This window comes from Brachyistius frenatus, unplaced genomic scaffold (assembly GCF_029030835.1).
Source record: "Brachyistius frenatus isolate BFR_SWC_R1_liver_20210118 unplaced genomic scaffold, ASM2903083v1 Contig_12, whole genome shotgun sequence".
Taxonomy (NCBI): domain Eukaryota; kingdom Metazoa; phylum Chordata; class Actinopteri; family Embiotocidae; genus Brachyistius; species Brachyistius frenatus.
Window position 1 is genome coordinate 433,836 of NW_027210611.1, and position 15,029 is coordinate 448,864.

The window sequence follows — 15,029 nt, forward strand, 5'->3', positions numbered from 1 at the left end:
CAAGGGGACATCGTGACTTAAGGTGACCTCAAGGTTAACAGTGTAAACCTCATAAATATGTGGGAAATCCAGCAGTGCAATAAAAGCTGCTGACTTCACTACTAAAATACAATCTTAAGATTTACAGGAAATCGTGACTTCAAATTTGCTTGCAAGAAAACGGCTACCTCATACAGCGAACATAGAGGGTTTAAAGGCAATAAGAGACTTTGCCTTTTACTTGTGCCTGGCCTCAGTGTTGCTATTATTGACAGCCCAGGGAGTGTCAATGTTCCACCTGTTGCCAGCCTTATGGCTTGATTCTTGATGTGGCAGGCATCAATAATTCAGAGGAGCATCAAGTATGCTTGTGTTTGCTGTAGGTTTGTATTGGGGTCATCAGCAAACAAGCACAACAAGTCTCAATGGATCACTTCATCAGGCCTTCATGCTGACAGACATCCTGCCAGTTGGTATGTAAACCAAAGCTGTATGCAATTCATTTCACCTGGTGGTTTCTGCTCTGTGTATTTGGCAGGAGAGAAAACTACACAAAGAAACCAGAAGTGTTTGAACTGTAAAATAATGCATGCTGAAGAAGCGTTCTGCACAATGCTGTGTGTATGTTCTATCAGAAAGCCCTAGCACTGTCACTTGTACTGTTACACTATCATTTATGTGAATGTTGTTCTCTGTTGGACAAAAGCTAAATTCAAGGCTAAATCTGTAAAGCTTTTTTGATTTTGCTTTGTATGAGGAGGATTTATTTAATTTTATGTATAAACCACAGTACATGAAAACAAATGTTTGAAAAATAATGACCAGGGCAACAATGTTTGGACAACAAAATCTAAAACCACGGACAAATGCTGAACACAATCCAGCAGGGCTCAGCAGAAAAGACACTGTTTATGGGTTTTAAGCAAAGGGTCTTCTCATAGTTTCTTTCCAAAAAAAAAAGTGCAACTTAGCACCCAGAACACACCCAAGGGACCAATCTTCTTTTTATCTGTTTATAACCAAAACACAAATGTAGTGCTCTTTGCAGTTTCAGCACCACGGTCAGCACCAGAGAAACTCTTTGCAGACTCTGTGAACTACAGAGAAACACAACAGACAGTGTTGCTCTTCATCAACATCATCATCTGTTCGATAATTGTCAATGATGTGAATGCTTCAAAAAAAAAAAAAAAATCATATGGCCTTTAACTAACCTTTGATTCCATATCAAACAGATGTCAGAGACAATGACAGGCTTTCTTGAATATTTATACACCGGTATTGGAACAAATGAACAACATCACAATACAGCCAAAAAGAACCCAATTTAACTAAGAGTACAGCTGCCATAGATAAAAACCAAGCTTTTAAAACTTTCTTGAGCAGCCTGTAAAAGTGACACCAATGAGAGCTTCTTCATCACCAGGGATTCACTGGTAGGCCTGTGACTGTGTGTATATAGCCTATGCAAGCGTGTGTCTTAGTGTGTGCCTTTGAAGAGGATTAAGCTAAATTATACATCTGGAGATTTATCCTAAAAGGGTATTATGTTGGCAAATAGATAAGAAGTGTCTTACATCCTCATCCTCCCGCAAGCATTTCTTGCGGTACTGGACGTGAGGTCTGCCGTCGGCGAGTTGCTGAGAGGTCTTCGCTGCGTTTTCCTCGTCTGCGACCTGTCCACCGAGAAGGTGGCTGGCCTCAGGTGGGTGCGGAAAGGAATTGGTCGTGTTGATCTTCCCGGTGAATCTCTGGTACAGCGAAGCCATAATACAGGTCCAGTTCAGATTAAAAAAAAAAAAAAAAAAAAAAAAAAAAAAAAAAAAAAAAACTTAGAGCATGCGAGAGCCACAAACGGGTCTCATCTGGTTCGGATTTTTTGGACAATCTGTTGGTTTTCTGTGCGCTTCGAAGAGAACCGATGGCAGGCAGCCAGTTTTCACCTCCAGGATGGAGCAAAAAGATAAGGTGAAGATACTTGGTTAGCAAATAAGCATCTATGGACAGTGATATAAAGCTGGATTCTTCGCAGCGTTGTCCTTTTTGCTTGGTCCGGAGCACGCGGTAGACTGGTGAGCTGTAGGTGTCAATAGTTGCTCTCTTCTGTATTCACAACACGTTGCCTCCCCTCGTCAGTTTCCCGATGCCTCCTTACAGCGAGATAGCAGGCAGATGCGCTGAGTTGCCATCAGATATTCGATCCCCGGCAGACTCCGAGTGATTGTCCTCAAAACAAAAAGAGTAAAAGATAATGATTCGACTCTTCCTGCTCTGTTTTTGCCCGACTGTTCTTACCCATGAAAAGTGTGAAGGACGCAGAGAGCCCGGCGGTCCTCTCCGCAGACGCGCGCTGCATGAGAAGTGACCAGCACAGACACAGCGGCTTTACTGTTGCGCTGCTGTCATTGCACTTTTCAGTGCGCTGCTTTACGCACAAACCACTAACCCACAGTTTCACTTTTCGTTGAAAAGCTCTGAGTGACAAGTCTCACTCATTTATGATTTCATGAACGCGGTCGTAGACCACATTTTTCTCCCAAATGATGGCACACTGTGTTGGTCCCAGGACGGAGCTCGAGTGCCTCTCCGTGGTGTTCTGCATTAGGGCAGGCTGATCGCACACCTCTAAAGAGGTCTACTTCGGGTGGAAAACAAAACTAATTTTGCTCGTCATTGCTTATAAAATGCACTTCCAACAAATCAAGTGAGGTTTTTTTTTCAGGTTAAAGCTGAAATCAAATAGACACAGTAAATACTTTATTCATGCAACTGAATAAAATGTAAGGCATTTATTTTTGGTTTCTACACAAACAAACTGATATCAACTTCTTTCCTGCAACTTTACATAGTCTCATAAATACTCCTCTTTAAATCCTATCTAACAGTAATGATTCAAACCATCAAAGTGTCTCTTCCCCATCCTTAATTTATTCAGTTCTCTCCTTGTACATTTCCAGTCAGTTTACATCCACAACTGTTATTCAGCTCATAACATTGCAAGTGATTTCATGCTTGAAATTTCCACAGAGGCCACAGCATTTCAGAGCTCTGGTAAATGCAGAATATTGGCTTATATATGTGGCGGAGGAAGCGAAAGGCTCTCGGGTCAAAGTGTTAAAATCTCTGCCTCCTGCCATGAATGCCACAGGCGAACACACGGCAGCCTCACTGTGACAGCTCAAACTAGCACTCCACTGGCGGCGAGCTGCATTTCTGGGAAATAGGTCATCTTCACAGGGGTACAACTTCAAAGCGGCACTAAAGCACAGCTCCAAACAGCTCCACACATATTGTGTTCAATACCACCATTTTGCATCTCCGATTAAGTGAAATTAAGTTCATTTTGCAATCATTTGCAAAGACTTATCAGGACTGACAAGCAGAAATGAAAATATTCTATAATGAACTTTCAACAAAGAGCGAGTTTCAATTAATTTTCTTTTACAAATGGTGAGTCATCTGGAGCTCTGAAAGAACTGCTGGAGGCTCATTGATTCATGGCTTGAATTATGAATGTAACCTCAATAATAGTATATGGATCTGGAATACAGAAAATTAATTTCAAAGGTTTGGACAGTCATTGAAAAACAAGGACATAGGACATGACTGCCTTTGCCTAATTAAAGTGAGTCTCATCCCTCCCTTCTTAATCAATGTGAATCAATTTTCCTTTGACTCAAAGTATGATTCATAAATTAATTGAACTTTATTTGATGCTTTTGTCTACACTTTAATTGGGCTTTCGGCAGAGGCTTGTACTGTGAACTGAACATCTCTGGGCTTCCAGCAGTCTCCCCTTGGCTTGCCTCGGTCCCTGTCATCATTTGTTTCTCCAGTTCATAAATGCCTTTCTTGGGTCTGTGTGCTCCTGGGAAATAGGTCCATGTCACTTGACATCCATCCCATTCTCTTTGATATATGCCTCACAATCTCCTTCACCTTGTTGGGGAGCTATTGTGAACTGCCTGACTGCTTTAACGCTGCCCTCAGGACCGTGCCGGGGAGCCTGGGCTCAGCTTGACTCCCCTATCGCCTTCTCGCAGATACAGCAGCTGACTGGAGCTACGCCTTTTCCTGCTCTCACAAACGCCACTGCAGGCGAGCTCTGCATTATAGGTGGTACAAAATTTGGAGAGGCATGTAATAGCAGCTTTAATGATGATGATAGCTGCAGCATAACCAATAACTCCATTGGGTAGCTAATGGTGCTGTTGGAGTTGGTACAAACCAAAACTTACTTCAGGTGTGAAATTCTAATTATATTTCAAGCACATAACAGATGCATTTTAATCGGAATGCTATGATGCACTTCTGTGCTGCTGTGGGTGATGACTTTATGAGGCTCTATTATGTACTAAACTCCCCTGCGTGAGTTTACTTTTAGTTCCAGTGAGGGATTAACACAACAGCATTATCAGAAAATGCACTAACTGAATCCACAGATGTTATATTGTTATATTAGAACCAGCGGAAAGTCATGAGTTTTCTTCTCATTGTTGAAATGAAATCATGCAAAAATACTAGTGATCATGAGCTGAATACTTTGAGGCAGCCGGCAGACAAAATCCCACAACAGCATTACAGATTTTTAGGAAGAAAAATTGAAGTGAAGCTACAAATTCTGAGAAACAAAAATCATGAGCAAACTGTTGTCCAGCATGAAAAAATATATAATAAAGCCTTTTTATCTTTTATTCTTTCCTGTTTTAGCTTTTAAGTCTCTATCCTACCTTAAGGCAATGACATTAGTCTATTTGTAGTATTTTCTTTTTATGAAAATATGTATAACAGAGGTCAGTGGGACGATTAGTTCAAAGCATAGCTCAGTATTACAATACAATCGTACATGGTTTATGATATCATATACAGGATAGAGTAATGCACTTACAATACCCACATTAATATATTTGCATTAAATGAAATACCACCACAGGCCAACTTGTTTCCATCAGCATGCTATACACAAAACAACAAAATGGCTCACAAATTAATTGGATGGAAGAGCAAACAGATCAATCAATCGATGTCTAGTGGGAGAGCAGTAATTTCTAATTTCCTCTGAACATCACTCAGCTGAATAAGGAAATTACTGCACATCTGTACATGCATGTAACATAATGGATTTTTTTTTAGAGCAAACCATAATCACATTTTTGCACCATTTTCCAATCGACAATAGCGAGACACTAATGATTACCCTCGATGCTGAGCTGATCTGACCATGGCAACAAGTTTCTTTACCATCGGATGACATGGATCGCTTTGCTGTGGCCTGGGCACATATTTTATCCTAAAGCTGTCCTCAAGGCAGTCCATTACTGGGCTGTAAATAGTTTACTCTCACACTGATTAAAAATATTATAACTCCACTTAAACTGTGTTGTATACGTCAAATCTGTCTGATTATTAGAAGTAGTTTTTTTTACACACGGTAAATCATTAAGACGCCTTTAGATCCCATGTTCAGACATTGAGGCATGTCCCCCAGGAGAGTTAAAGAGACGTGGCAATGATACTGCTCGAGGTGAAAGAGACACATGTATGGCAAAGTGCTAGCAACAACAAGAGGTTAGTTGCTCACTTACAAACATGTTTGACCAACTCAACACGCAGCGGCTCCCAGGGTAGAAACATTTTCTCCGTCTGTGTTTATAAAAATTTAATTAGGCTTTAGTGAGGGCAAAGTCAATCGGAATGCAGAAGAATACGCTCCTTATCACTGAATTACACCCTAACACTACATCATAACACTTGGCTCATTTCGTGACATGTAACAATGGTCAATTCAATTACTCTGTGCTGCAAGTTCATTGTGATTATGGCCCACATGCACAAACGCCGAAAGCCTCCACCAACCACTGACACAAATCTACCTAACAATAAAACGCAGGCTACAGAAACACATCGTGAGCCTTGTAATGATTACACAAGTCCTGCATTCATCATTTTAATGAAAATACAACCATAAATTCACATAAATGTAAATATCAAAGCGAGAACACATTTCCAACCTGCTCTTAAGCCATTTTTTACTGAGCCCCACGTGTAAAATTATTGTTATGGCTGAAACTAGCGGAGCATGTTGGAACAGGGATATTATCTTTCAGAGAATAAGTGGTGAATCTTCCAGCATATTACGAACGTAGGGAAGCTACTGTATGTGCTGAGCCCAAATTGAAATGGCAACAGATAAGTCACTGAGGAAATTGCTGGCTGATGTTGTAGAATAGACTGTGGTTATCATACGAGGGGTGCAGCCGACCACAGTTGTGGATTATGGTAGCAGCAGATGATGAGGGGGAGAGTAGAGGAAGGAAGGAGGAAGAAAGGCAGCTGGGGAACCAAAGCATGTCACAAGAAATTCAGTATCACATGTGTGTTTGTGTGGGGATAGATAGACAGTGTGTGCAGCAAAACAAGAGTTGGAAATGGAAAGCGATGAATGAAATGAGGATGAAGAAGAAATGTGGAGCATAATCTAGACCTGCCTGCTTTTTATGCTTTTTAAGTTATTGCTTGGCAAAACCCGTTTGGTCATTTATTATTCAATGTGCTCCGGAGTGCCACACAAATCCTCTCAATATATAAATGCTGCTCAGCTGAAGCCACAGACATCAGTTACAACAGGAAGAAACTTCCAGAAAATTACCCTCAGATTGTGTCTGTTTTAGATGATTGTGAACAACAAAGTTACCCTAAACTTCAGCTCTTCATCAATCTCCCTTGCAGCCACACTTGCATGCAAGCAACAGAGCAGCATAAAGTCAGCATTTAGTCAAAGCTGACCAATTAGTTGACCTCAAAACCATCTAATGGATTTCCACATAAATAAAGAGTAAAGAAAGCGGTTAAATTCAGGACATGCCAATGAGGGATGCAAAGCAATCATCTGACGATATCCAGACATCACACACAACACTGCTTACGCACTTCTATATTCAACTTTTCCCCCATGATGGCTGCTTCCGACTGAAGTCATTAGATGGCAACATCACAAAGAATAACAATGAGGCACTAATCATTCTCCACAGCATATGCAACCAGCCATTCATTAGAAGTCAGCACTTGAAAGAAAATTAAACAGGATGCGGTTGTCCATCAAGCTCCTCAGAGGGGACATCATGACCCGCTGCTCTCCTCCTGCCTGTCCAGTTGTAATCAAAAACAGCCAGCTGCCTTTTCTGTCAGGAGCAGGAGACTCACCCATAAACACAGACATTCCCCCACAGCGTGCCATGCATGCTAAGAGGGCCCCTTACCCTTCTGGAAAGAGTGCTGGTGTCTATCTTCAGCTGGGTGGCTATGAGGACAGACATGGTGAAAAGTGCCACTTGCCTTCTCCTCTCGCTGTGCTCACACCTTTGTGCTGTGAAGTTGGGGCTGCTGGAGGTGTCTGAGGAGTCCCCCCCAGCCCCCACATACACACACCCGACGTCCCTCCCTCCCTACCTTACAGCTAAGGGAGAGGATGACTTGGGGGTCCAGGAACCCAACCAGAACACCTCTCTCTCTGCTTGCTGGGTGAATCACACACACACACACACACACACACACACACACACACACACACACACACACACACACACACACACACACACACACACACACACACACACACACACACACACACACACACACACACACACATTGGCATCGCCTCCACAGGGTGGCGACGAGGTGGGATAGGAGGGGGTGCATCTGCTCCAAACGCTTCTCCCGTCCTCGCTCCTTCCCTCCCCAGCTCCCTCACTGATTCTCTCTCAGGCGCTTGAACTCTCTTAACCACACTTTTCTCAGCAATTATGCAGCGTTCAATAGTGTAAATAAATCTCACATAAACACACTTACACACATACTGTAGTGTACAAATAATAAACACAAATTCTGTGTTCCTCAACACATCCAAACCAATACTGCCTGCTAGGCATTTTTTTTCCCTTTGTGTGTGTGTGTGTGTGTGTGTGTGTGTGTGTGTGTGTGTGTGTGTGTGTGTGTGTGTGTGTGTGTGTGTGTGTGTGTGTGTGTGTGTGTGTGTGTGTGTGTGTGTGTGTCTAAATAGGTGTTTTTCCAATCTCAGTGTGTGGACATATTACCAAGAAATGGATCACTTCAGTCGACTTTGCAGCTGGGTTGTGATTAAGCACAAGTAATATTTATGTTGCCTGTCTTCCTTGTCATAAAATACCCCACCACCACCGACATACACTCACTCACACACACCCATCAAGCCATGCTAACAGGACAGAAGCCTGGCACAGGAAATGCTGCTGCTTTATTTATGTAGAATTTGTACTTTGTGTATTGAATCCCAGGGCTGAGGCTGAGTAACCAGTTTATTCAAACTACAGCAGGAAGCCACAGGAGAGTGGGAAGGAAGTGGCTTTTTATAAATCCGGGAGTAGTGATATTTCTCAGAGAAAATCCAATCGGCTCTCTACTTCTGTCTTGACCTAATCGGGTCAACCGAGTATGACAAAAGCCGGAGGCAAGACGCATCGTACCTTGAGAAGAGCAGCAGAGGCAGTAGGAAGGACGGCATTCATAACTCATCCATTAAAAAGGGTGCACGGTGGGCTCCAAGAGCAGTGAATCACAGGGGTACCCACAGCCAATCCCTGGTCAGTTATGGACTCAGGGTCTTCTGAATCACTGCTCGTATTGATGCAGCTGTCCAGCATTTTGCTTGTGTGTGAAATCAAACTGTTGTGTGAACATCGGAGACCTATAGACTGCAAGGTCTTTAAGGGGCTACCACATGGCAGAACACTGCCTCAAGTTTTACATTTCACAGCTACGGAAGGTGGTGTTAAATTTAACATTCAGGAGGAAAATGTGCACTATTTTGATATGACCTTGGCAATTACTCAGAGGAAGAGTGAATAAAATAAAGTTGAGCCGCCTATGTTCTTATTTCACGGACAGCGGCGTGTTTTATGCCCTTTGGTGAGAACTGGTTTGAGGTTTCACGGTGCTTCATAAATACTTATATTAAAAGTCAGCTAAATTTCTTTTCAACCGTGACTCGTGCCTGTTTAAAGCAAGAGTCTTCACCCTGCAGCTGCAGCAGTTTATCTCTAACGGCTGCCGGGCTTCGGCTCATATTTTACATGTTTGATTTGCACACAGACAGCAAGCCCACAATGACGGCAGCAGCGGATGAATTGTTGCACATATTTAAATGTGAGCAGCATAACCACAGAACACAAGACACTAAAATTCAAACACAAAAACAAAAAAAAATGTTCCCTTGTTAATCAAGCCAAAATGCAAGGACATCCTCTGCACTGAGGATATAGACAAACTAAAGTTCATATTTGCATGCACACCACAGGAGATAAGGTTTCATCTAAGGGAGTAATTGCTCTGGTGACTGTACAAGGGAATGATAAGTCTTTTGAGTTTATGCAAGACACGATGGTTGTAGTTGTAGCTATTGCTGTTAACAAGCTGATTTTATACCATGACATTTCCCCAGGGTCCTTTCAACCAGCCTCTGATTGGTCATCTTCTCCATTAGTTTTTTGTCACATTTACAGCCATGACATACACTCCTATGATTATGAATTTTGCTGGCTCACAGTAAGTCACTGTAATTGCAATTAGTGTAAAAGGTCAGCGTGGTTATTGCTGTAGAGCACAGAGGTGATGCAGTGTTTTATCAAACTGACGGAACATTAACAATGCACAGCTTGAATTTCTTTACGTTTCCCATGCAGTGCAGCTTCGTTTACTTTCCTCCATTTGTCACCTCCTGCTGATTTTGCAGAGCGTAAGCTGCCATCAAAGCAGTTTAAGAGCTGATGTCAAAAGACAACCATGAATAAAGTTTATAAATGATAGCATACATAACTTGGAGGAGACATATTAGTTTATTTCATAGCTTAAAGTGTGCAATTTCGTCTTTTTAAATCACATATATCAACATGTTCAACGGACTGGCCTGAAGCACATGGAGGCCTCTGGATCCAGTGAAAAAGCAAGATTTATCAATCAATACTGTGGAGATAATGAATTAATCAGATTATGTTTTGGTTTGTCTGAAAGTGTCAGCCTAAATGGTGTCTCCAGCAGCTGAATTAAATTGATAAATCATAAACTGATCAATAAATAAGGCTGGTGAATGCCAAACAGTTCCTTGTGGATCGCTTGAGGTATATTTTTCATCATGGCCTGTTCCTGTTGCTTTTTGCCTTTGAGCAGCGATGTTTCAGCACTGATACAAAGAGAGCAGAGATTTGACGTCAGAACAAAATTCAACATGTCAAATACTAATATAGTAACATACAAGTGTGTTGAAGGGAGTAGAATTGTGTGTTATTGCCCCTGTATGTCTGCTACTGTTTAGTGTGCACAATCTGAAATCAGTTCCCAACTTTGTGTCCCAAACTGTTCTGCCCTGAGCCCAGCTCTGATCTTGACCTTCAGCCTGATTACAGTACGTCTCCCTGGCTAATTGACTCAAAGCCCCCGAGCATCCTCCATCAGTTCTTCTCCCTCTGGATCCCAAAGATTCATACTGCCGTACTTGGTATGCCTTTCAGAAGAGCTCCTCTTTGAGGAGGTAGGGCAACGGTGCAAAGATATGAACAGAGAGCACATTACAGGGTGATGGTGTCAGAATAGGAATAATTTTGTGCATATCAGGCCATAATGCATCTTTATCAGCAAGACGCAAGTGACTTCCCTACAGGCAGTGCATTATCAGGTCATCTGTCACTTCTGACAGGAACAGATGAACCCTGCACCCCAGGGAGCAATGCACGCGTATCATCAGGAGCAGGAAGAAGAGCTTCAGGTGTTCAAGGGTGGCCAGGAGCTGGAAAACCTGGACAGCTTTTATAAACATGGTTCTCATCTACAGCAAACCTTCTCTGGAGAGCCAAATCGCAGCATAGCAGTTAGTGGTGACAAATGACTGCTGTTGAATGTTGTTGTCCCTCTGCTGTTGCATCCCTGGTTATTTCTCTGTCTCCAAATTTAATTTCATTGAACAAATGTGCTATTGTTCACTTCAACATTATCATTTTCAATGCCGTCATTGGATTAAATAAACAGATGGTATCGAAATGTGCACGTCGTATGTGTGTGGAAGTGCACATCAGGAAAATTAAAGTCATTTTATAATGGTTACTACTGGCTGCGGGCAGCAATACAAACATTTTAAGCAGGCGATTCAAAGTGCAATGGTTCAATGCAGAAATACAAAGGGCTCACCAGATGAATACAGAATGCTTTTGAGAGACATTTCAACCGTACATATTCCTGCTGCATACAAATTGTTTCAGTGAAAGTTTGTCTGTGCAATTTTACTCCAGGGAACCTTAACATTCAGCTCAGGGTGCCAGTAAATCCTTGACACGTACTTTCAAACAGCCCTGATACAGGCTCACTCAAAACCAACGTGATCAAACAGATTAAAGTTGTGACCATGTTTCTTGGCAACACACAAAATACATCATATGACCCCAGCGACAACGTTACATTCTCTGCTCGAGCAGGGGTGTTACTGCAGAGAACAATACCATTCATATCTTGGAAACCGAAAGCACTTGTCAACTGACTGAGTGTATCTCAGTCTCTTATTAAATGCAAATAATGGAAGTCTGGACTCAGGGGAAAGGTACTGGCCTCAAAAACGTCAGGCAACAAGAGAAACAGCCAGCACAACAGATGAGACAAAATACTAAGAGGAAAAATAAGAAATATATTTTCTGCTCTGTGGTGTGAGAGGTACAAACAAATGCCAGCGATTCAATCAGGAACATGTCGAAACATAATTAAAAGATGCCGAGTAACCTTTCCATCCGATTTAAATGCATTTAGAAGAATTCAGAGTAAAAAAGATGAATTAAAGTGTGTTGCTAGGACACTGGCAGCACATGGATTTCCAAAAATAAAAATTATGAAAGTAGAAACTTCCATTAAGGTTAACGTGACAGCCTGGTCTCCACACAGCACAATTGAATGTTTGAATTTGTGTGTCGTCTTGGGTGATGTTTAATTATGAAACCAACAATGGACATAATCTCCACAGGTAACAAACACTTCAACACAACAACAGCAGCAGCGGAGGCAGCAGACAAACACTGCCAAATCTTAATGCAATGAACACAAACAATGAACACCCTCAGGTGTTGACAGTAAACTTTAACAGGGCTCAAATTTAGATAATCCACAAGCAGAAGAGATGCATTTTGTTAAATCAGGGTAAAAGTTATAACACAAAAGCATTGAATGCAGCACGTAAAACACATTTATTTATGTTCTTCTCTTCACTTAAAACGTAACTTTTGAAACTGAAAATGTGCTCTCTGATCATGAGCGAAATCGTGAAACACAGTGATTTTGGTAATTAATGACTTGTAATTTTGACACTCGTCTGTGAGGAGCTGCAGGTTTATTCTCAGTCATGACTTGTTAAAAGTAAATATCCTAACAAAGTTTACGTCTTTAATTGAAGTAGCCACTCAATACTTTTATAATAAAAAGGAAGTGGGAAAGAAAAAAAGAGCGAAAAGAAAATGATTGAGTGTATCCAGCTGGTAGGTCTCAGTAAGAATGAGCTCTCTTTTTCTCAGGGCAGGAGTACACCAACTAAGTCAGGCATAATGAGTTTTAGTGAAGACATATCTGCATTTTCTCTAAAATTGGTCTGTCCTCAGAGAAGAGTTGGCAGCTCAGATATCCACAGCCAGACTTCATGATTTCTTTTCAAGGCAAATTGACCACAGATTATGGTAGAATTTAATAGTCTGGCCTTAAAGAGTCAAAAATTGGTCACAGAAACTTCAGACTTTAGGGCTTTCTTGGCCTTGGGCTATAAGTGGTGTCAGCAGAAATATGGAAAAGTACAGAGAAGAGTGCTTTACAAATCGCAGTGGTGGATGAATGAAACTGACAGGAGCCCCACAAAGCCTAAATAATAAGACACTCAGGAACTGATGAAGCTTCTCAAGCAGGCCTGATGACGACTGAGAATGTGACTTTTTGCCTCCAGCAGAGGGCAAACTAACTCCAAGAAGAGCACGGACTGATCTGAACACAAGATGATATCAAAGGTCAGTCAAAAATCAAATCTGTGACAATCCAGTTATACCAAAAGAAGAGCAAATCCCCACAGAAACAAGACACACCCACATTTCACAACAATCAGAACATGAAAAACATGAGGTATAAATGTGATTAAAGAGAATAATTAATAGGGCAAACCACCACACTTTCTACAATCTATTTAATTGTTCTTTTCCAGTATATGATATTATGTAAATGAAAAAAATCTTTCTTATAAAACTTTTTAAAAAATATTTTAAACTTGCCTGCTGTGCTTGTGGTCTAAACATAGACAACAGCCTGTGACTGCTAAACCTTTTTTTTGGTATGACATGGCTCTGAGATACCAATAGCTTTGTCACAATTTAAATATTTCACAGCTCCACCACAGAGAATCACACGAAGGAAAACTGTTTTTCTCTCTATTGAAACCACAATCAAAGCGTCCCCTCTCCTGTGTAATAGAAGTTAACTTTGAATCTTTTATGGGAGTGTATCTCAGAACTGGCATTGTGGGAGTACTATTGCTGGACCATAACGGCACAGATAGAAAAATAGGTATTTTTGCCCTGTCTGTTGAGTTTTTCTTTTTAAGAGCAATGAACAGGGCACATTCAGGTAAACAAAGACAGCACACAATCTGGTAGATGTACAGAGCAAACGTTAATAAAAACATGAAGTTAGAGATAAAGAGAAAATCCAAAACAGACTCTTATCAGGACAGCTGGCTTGACTGAACATGGACGGACACTCATGAAGTTTGTAAACAAGTATTAAATGGTCTATTAAGTCATAACCTCTAAATGTAAGTGAATTTAAACTACTAGTGAGTCAAATTGAGTCTATTTACCTTGATACAATCAGAGGAATTTGTTTAACATTAATGGCACCTAGGCCACCGTTTCCAGAATAGTCCTGCTAGTAAGTGATCCTGCACTTAAAAAAAATTGTGTAAAAACGACCTCAAATTATACAAAGTTTTAACTTCAAGATAAAAGACCCAGAAGACGGCAACACCTCTACACCTCAACGTAACACGACTCTGATCGTCTTCTTTTACTCCTGGCCGGTGAGTCCGCAGCAGAGGAAATAAAATCGCATCAGAGTGCTTTTAAAAGTGCTTCCACAACGCTGTGCTAGTTGGCTGCAGTGGAAAAGACATGGCAGCTGAATGTGAACTAGAAATGCAAAGAGGAGGTTTAAAATGTCAGTTACCTTCTCTCCCTTGGTGGATCCCCTGCGGTAGTTTCCTGCACCTGCTGATGAGTTCATGGTCCCATAGAACAAGAGTCTGAAATACAAAAATATTAAACTGAAGCCGCCTGAACAATCAACTTTGATCTCTCTTTCTGTCTCTCGCTCTCTTTCTGTGTCGCACACATGAGGGCGCAGGCACGCATACACTCACACAGCCAATAATTACGAAGATGTCTGTGCTTGTTCTGTTGAAAACCGCAGGTTGAAACGCCTAATGTGGAGACAGCCGTTCGCTGGGCTAATTGCCCGCAGTTGCGGTTAAACTACAGTTATTCCAACATTGCGCGAGATTAAACGTCACCCACCTGTAGTACCGCCAATTAAAAGTGTTGTCCAATGATAAATCAAAGCGTTATGCGCGCAGCCTCTCCAGAAGTAGTAGGCGCGATGTACAGTGTGCGCTCTCTGCCTGCGCGCCGACGGCAACGAGACAGATAATCAGCAGAAACTTTCCACACGATGACAAACCACAAAAATGTCCAGTCGGGAAGTTTCTTTTATGGTTTTGTATAAGCGTCACTTTAAATGAGCCGACCAGGTTCGTCTTCCAACGTAGAATATGCATTTACAAAGAAAAAGAAGATAGAAACAGCTGCTGTGTCAGCAAACTGCGTACTGTTCCAGGAGTAAGGAGCCGCTGCAATCCTCCAAGTGTCCACGTTTAATTGTGCAGTTTGATTCCAATTGGTTGAAAAGGAGTCTGTACTGGCCGTCTCATCTGCACCTTTCTGAAATGTTCACGC

The 15,029-nt window shown here is 41.6% G+C and overlaps 1 protein-coding gene across 3 annotated transcripts in view; it reads right to left on the bottom strand.

Annotated features, from left to right (window-relative positions):
• Positions 1-14,792, bottom strand: part of LOC138617227 (A-type potassium channel modulatory protein DPP6-like) — a 77,419-nt gene extending 62,627 nt beyond the window's left edge. Inside the window, exons 1-2 of one of the 3 annotated variants that reach the window (XM_069692014.1) lie at positions 14,592-14,792; positions 14,245-14,320 (exon numbers count right to left, since the gene is read on the bottom strand). In XM_069692014.1, coding sequence (XP_069548115.1) covers positions 14,245-14,301 — 57 coding nt within the window. In that variant the 5' untranslated portion in view covers positions 14,302-14,320; positions 14,592-14,792. Of the gene's footprint in view, positions 1-1,556; positions 1,792-7,238; positions 7,316-14,244; positions 14,321-14,591 lie in introns of those variants that run through there. The other 2 variants (XM_069692011.1, XM_069692015.1) reach the window with 2 other exon arrangements.
• Positions 14,793-15,029: the final 237 nt, after the last annotated feature.